The sequence below is a fragment of the Camellia sinensis genome, chromosome 1 (assembly GCF_055761805.1).
Source record: "Camellia sinensis isolate YWXY chromosome 1, ASM5576180v1, whole genome shotgun sequence".
Classification (NCBI taxonomy): Eukaryota; Viridiplantae; Streptophyta; class Magnoliopsida; order Ericales; family Theaceae; genus Camellia; species Camellia sinensis.
The window spans coordinates 215,011,941-215,017,304 of NC_138961.1; the positions used below are offsets into that span (position 1 = coordinate 215,011,941).

General features: G+C 36.1%; 1 protein-coding gene across 3 annotated transcripts; it reads right to left on the reverse strand.

The window, feature by feature from the left end:
- Window positions 1-1,950: 1,950 nt before the first annotated feature.
- On the reverse strand, window positions 1,951-4,936 carry LOC114318167 (uncharacterized). Of its 3 annotated transcripts, none has more exons than XM_082894927.1 (4): window positions 4,150-4,936; window positions 3,904-4,011; window positions 2,417-2,482; window positions 1,951-2,289 (listed from the first exon to the last, which is right to left on the reverse strand). In XM_082894927.1, the coding sequence occupies exons 1-3, from the start codon at window positions 4,465-4,467 to the stop codon at window positions 2,420-2,422; spliced, it is 489 nt and encodes a 162-aa protein (XP_082751053.1). In that variant the 5' UTR covers window positions 4,468-4,936; the 3' UTR covers window positions 1,951-2,289; window positions 2,417-2,419. The 3 variants fall into 3 exon arrangements, with proteins under 3 accessions (XP_082751053.1, XP_082751057.1, XP_082751049.1); XM_082894931.1 differs by lacking the exon at window positions 2,417-2,482 and having other exon boundaries at window positions 4,150-4,457; window positions 4,610-4,931; XM_082894923.1 differs by lacking the exon at window positions 2,417-2,482 and having other exon boundaries at window positions 4,150-4,933.
- Window positions 4,937-5,364: the final 428 nt, after the last annotated feature.

Below are 5,364 nucleotides of genomic sequence, written 5' to 3' on the forward strand. Positions count from 1 at the left end.
TTTCTTGTTTGTGTGCATATGGAAGATTTTTTATTTATTCACCAAAAAAAAAAAGATTATTTGTTTATTTATCTTTCCATCAGAAATAATTTGGCATCCACATTTTGTTTCTGTTTCTTTAGGATTTCCGAAGGTAAGTAACTACTTCCATGACTTAAGTAGTACTGTCTTGAGGATTTATGTAACATATTTGGATTAGGGATGTATTGATGGTACACATCTCTGTTCTGTATTGTCTCTTGAAATTCTCTTGCATGTAATATAGTGTCAAGTTCGTGTATCTCTCTACAAATGATCATCAGTAATAAGCATTAAATGTATAGGACTCCATGGGCATGTTGTAGAAATTCATGATGAGTTTTTGTAACACACATAGTTAATATTGGTGTATGTTGATAGAATGATGAAGTAATTTCTTGATTACTGTCCAACGCCATCGGACCCTCTCTATATTAATTGAGTGGATTGTATGCTTAGTAGCCTTGTGTTTTTATCATTTATACTTGTCAGGAGAGGAATTTTGACTTTTGGAAGTTTTCAGGTAATTCCTACAGATTTATTTCATATTTTTATAATAGTTTCTCCCTCTTTTCAAAATTTTGGGAAGACAAATTGGCTTGTCAACTGATTTTGTCATCATATATATATATATATAGGCATATCCATAAAGCTCCATTCCTTGGAATTGGTTAAACTTTATCTCACGGGGAGTGATAAGAAAATATATAAAAAAAAAAATTCATGGGGGTGGGGGAGTAAACATGTAGAATGGGGTTCCTGCCATGTCTGCTTGAGTGTGAGCAGACCGATCAGATTTGAAGTTTGCTATTGGTGGATGACGACTTCCTTATCTTTCTCTCTCAAGTTTCGATCAGAGGTTTGAACTTTATGTTGTTAAGTTGACAATGCAGATTTGGATTTGCAAGTGAAGGTTTAAAATGTCTGCAACAACAAATATTTTCCTTATATGTTTTTTAATAGTTAAAGAATTCATTAAAAGGTGCCAAAAATGGGGCACCACCTCTGTGCACTGGGGGTATGCAAAAAGCCAGCTATACAAGATAGACTTCCAATGAAATCAACAAAAGTAAAAGAAGTATCACAAAAGGTCATTTTGAGTCTCTGTATTTGCCAACTCAACGTCCTTAAAGTACACTGGCTTTTCTCCCCTCCAAATGCACCAAATTAACCTCATAGGTGCCCCATTCCAAGCCTTTTTAACCCTATTAAAGCAGCAACCTTCTGCCCAAATCTTATAGAAATGGACAACCAAGTTTGGCATAACCCAACAAACTCCAAAATATAAAATAGCCGACTCCACAAGTCTCCACAACTATTCCCATCTATGATGGTCTGCAAATTTGACTTGGTTCTGCTTGATTGTGAGCCAACTTGACAATTCTTGAAGTTTGGACGACATTTTTTTTTGTCGTTGATAAATAGTAGTTTGGATGACAATTAATTCCTTATCCTTTACTCTCAGTTTCAATCATAGTTTTGAACCTTCTGTTATAGAGTTTACAATGTTATTTAGATTTGCAAGGTAAGCTTTAAACTATCTGCAACAACTATATTATTAACTAGGCAGTTGATTATTTAATGGCATCAGCAGAATGAAAAATGGCAGTAAAATTGCATTTGGTTGTGAATAAGAAGTTAAATAACATGTGACATAATCATTGGAATCTTGTTTGGTCTTGCAGGTTATGTTTCGGATTAGAGCGCTCCCTGTATCATCTGCAATAAAGATCTTCTCACTGCCTCCATTTACTTCTTGTTGAGTCTTGTAGCATGCTCTGGATCAGTTCATGTTCAAAACTTTCAAGCAGGAATTAAAATATGCACAAGTTCTGCTTAAAGTCTGAGGCATGACTGTGTTTGGTTAGCTCTAATCAGCTACTTGCCATAATTTCAGTGGCTTTAGTAAAATTGTAAACTGATGAACTAAAATAGTGTAAACAGGAGATCTTAAAATACATTATTTCAGAAAGGTTTAAAGCAGTTGCTACAAATGATATATAATTAGTTTCCAGAACTTCAACAGAAAGAAGAGGTTCTTAACACACATACTAATCTACTGCTTTTATATATTTTCATTATTTGTACATGCCTTGAGAGGATATTCAGCATAATCTGTTTCTTCTTGCTTGTAGTTATTGTTGGTGATTAGATAGTGGTGCAAGGGTTCTTTGTGGTTGGCAAATTACCATCATAAGTGCATTTTAACACATCTGGATTCCTCACAAGCCGTGGCCCAACTGGCACTTTGTTGGTTTTTGGACGAACATCCTGCACGATGACAATGCTTATAGATGAAAAAAATAAAATAAAATCCTGAATGCCAATGGCTTATCATTTCAAAAGGAATATATAAACATATGTGTGTGTATATATATAATTAAAGAAGCTTTGCTACCTGTCACTGATACTTGACAATGTGCCTTTCAATTTGGGCAGGCTTTGATGTATTCCTAATGCGTCTCTGCATTCTCAAGATGATGTTAAATTGTTGTGGTTTTTACTTTAGATTGTTTTTTGTTCCCAATTTTTTATCTGATATGGCAATTTAATTACGAGTGGTTCAATAGTTTACTGAATCCACAGATGATTTTGACTTTTAAATGCGTTTCTGCAACTTAGACTTGTGCTTGGTTTCACTAAGATTGCTCATAGTCATTGCTGTTTGTATGCAGCATAGTGGTTGAATTTAAAACCAGAAATAATCTTCTATCTTGAGCCGCTTTCTTGTTTAAGTTGAGTCTATTGTCAGTAAGAAATTTAAGTTATGTCGAAGATTGTGAAGTTCCTGCAGGCACCTGCTCTTTAATTAAAAGAACCAGTTGCATTTTTTGCACTAGTAGTGATATTTTATGGAATTGTTTATAACCATCAAATGGGGTCGGATGCATGAATTCTTCTTCTCCACTTGATTCTATCCAAGGCCATTTCGTTAGTCAAATTAGGGAGATTCAAATTTCTATTTACTACACTAGTCCACGTCAATCTAGGTCTACTTCGTTCCCTAATACCACCATCTACCGTCACTGTATCGTTTCGTTTCGCTACTATTTTTGTTGGTTGCCGTTGTATATGACCAAACCATCTCAATCTATTTTCTCTCAACTTATCTTCTATCGGTACTACTCCTATCTATTTTCAAATATACTCATTCCTAACTCTGTCTTTTCAAATCTTGCCACACATTCACTTTAGTATCCTCATTTCAGCAACACTCATCTTATCTACATGTTGTTTCTTAGTTGCCCAACATTCCGTCCCATACAACATCGTTGGTCTAATAGCCGTTATATAGAACTTCCTTTTTAGTCTAATGGGTACTCATTTATCGCACAGTACTCCAGACACACTCCTCCATTTAAGCCACTCCGCCTTGATTCTGTGGATCACATCCACTCCAATCTCTCCAGTCGTGATAATCGATCCTAAATAATGAAAATGTTCATTCTTAGATAGTTCTTGGTCTTCAATCTTCACTTTTCCTTTGCTTCCATTGTGACTGTTACTAAAATTACACTTCATATACTCTGTCTTAGTTCTGCTTATCCTAAATCCCTTAAATTCAAATGCTTTTCTCCAAATCTCCAACTTAGTGTTAACTCCTTCTCTAGTCTTATTCACTAACATGATATCATCTGCAAAAAACATACACCATCTTGAATCATTTATGTCATTACGAAATCTGAGGCAGTTAGGGGCACTGCAAAAAAGCCTGAAAAGTTGCTGTCACATTGGCATTTGATGTGTGAAGTTTTTGCAATCTGACTAGGTGGCGGAACAGTTTGTAGGTAAGTGTGAAGTGATCAAATGATAGTTTTGATTTTGGTAGTAGGTTATATTGTATAATTGTATTCAATTATCAAGTAGAAAGGTAGAATTGATTACCTGATCGAAGATGGCTGTTGGGATTGCAAGGATGGCACAAGCATTAGGGGAATCAACTAATCCTGAAATCCTTCCTTCGCATGGGCAGCATGACAGTAGAAGATACATCTGATAGCCACCATCATACCACCTTGGTCAGTAACATACCAAAATCCTAACTAATCATACTCATCTTTTTTGTGTTTTCTACACTAAATGTATGCTCAGATGAATAATAAATGTTGCTTTAGGAGAGAGATGTTAGACCTGTTCTTTAGAGTACCCAAATTTGGACAGGTAGTCGATTGCATTGAGCACTGCACGTTTGTAAGCGACACTTGCATCGAGGTAATGCTGCCTCCCACTCTCATCAACACTGATGCCCTCAAATACAAACCATTCTGAGAATCTTGGCTCAACTGGACCTATTTCGAATATTGGATTTACGTGTAGGGGAGTTGGACCCATTGGTGTGAGGTACTCTTTCATTCCACCTCTAATGATTTCAACAAGTAGAAATGTACTTTTTCTTAGTTTGATAGATTTTATCGCCTGTGTTGCAGACCTGCAGCCATCTGCATTCATGTTTCATGACTTCTGATTTTAAGTTTATCACCCTATTGTGCTGTAAACTCTTTCTTGGTATTATTTATGTCTATTTTTTTAATCACATGAGACAGATCCAAAATAGTATGGAATGCTAAGAGCTGAGACATATGAAGTGTACTTGAGTTCTAGAAAACCACTCATCTCAATGGCGCCGCAGAATGCGACTTCACCATCACCTTGAGAAAAGTGCATGTCCCCGGTACTTAAATTTGCTCCATCTACAAATACTGGTATGTATATTTTTGCTCCTCTACTGAGATTTTTGATGTCACAATTTCCTCCATTCTCTCTTCCAGAAATTGTCCTTGCAGCCTTGTTGGCACATAAATTTTAAACCAAATTTATGTTTAAATTTCAAATACAGTCAATGACACACATAGAGCCTACAATAAGATTGTTGTAGGCAATCACTTCCCAAAATGATTAACCTGCTCCGTTGAAGTGTATAAATAAAACAACGTCGTCTCTTAACGACGTTATTCAAGATGCTCAAATGACACGTGGAGCCTACGAAAAATGACACATGTAGAGCCTACAGCAAGGACACCACACAGGATGAAACCCCAAAGATCAATCCGGTTAATCAGATAGCGCTATTATTCAAAATTCAAATAGGCGCTATCATTCAATTTGAAATTCAAAATGAAGATGAAGCGTTCCTATCACCTGATGGCCCTCCATAAATATGAGGACCATCACACAAGACGGGGGGATCAGAAAATCAGAAGTGGAAAAGAAGAGAGAGAGAGAAAGAAATTGAGAGCTAAACAAATCGTTACAAGAAAGAAGAAGAGAAGCCTAGAGAACTCAAGAGCCTACGCTAATGGCGATAAATAGGTAAAGGGTTCCAAACCCAAACTGTATTTTGTATTC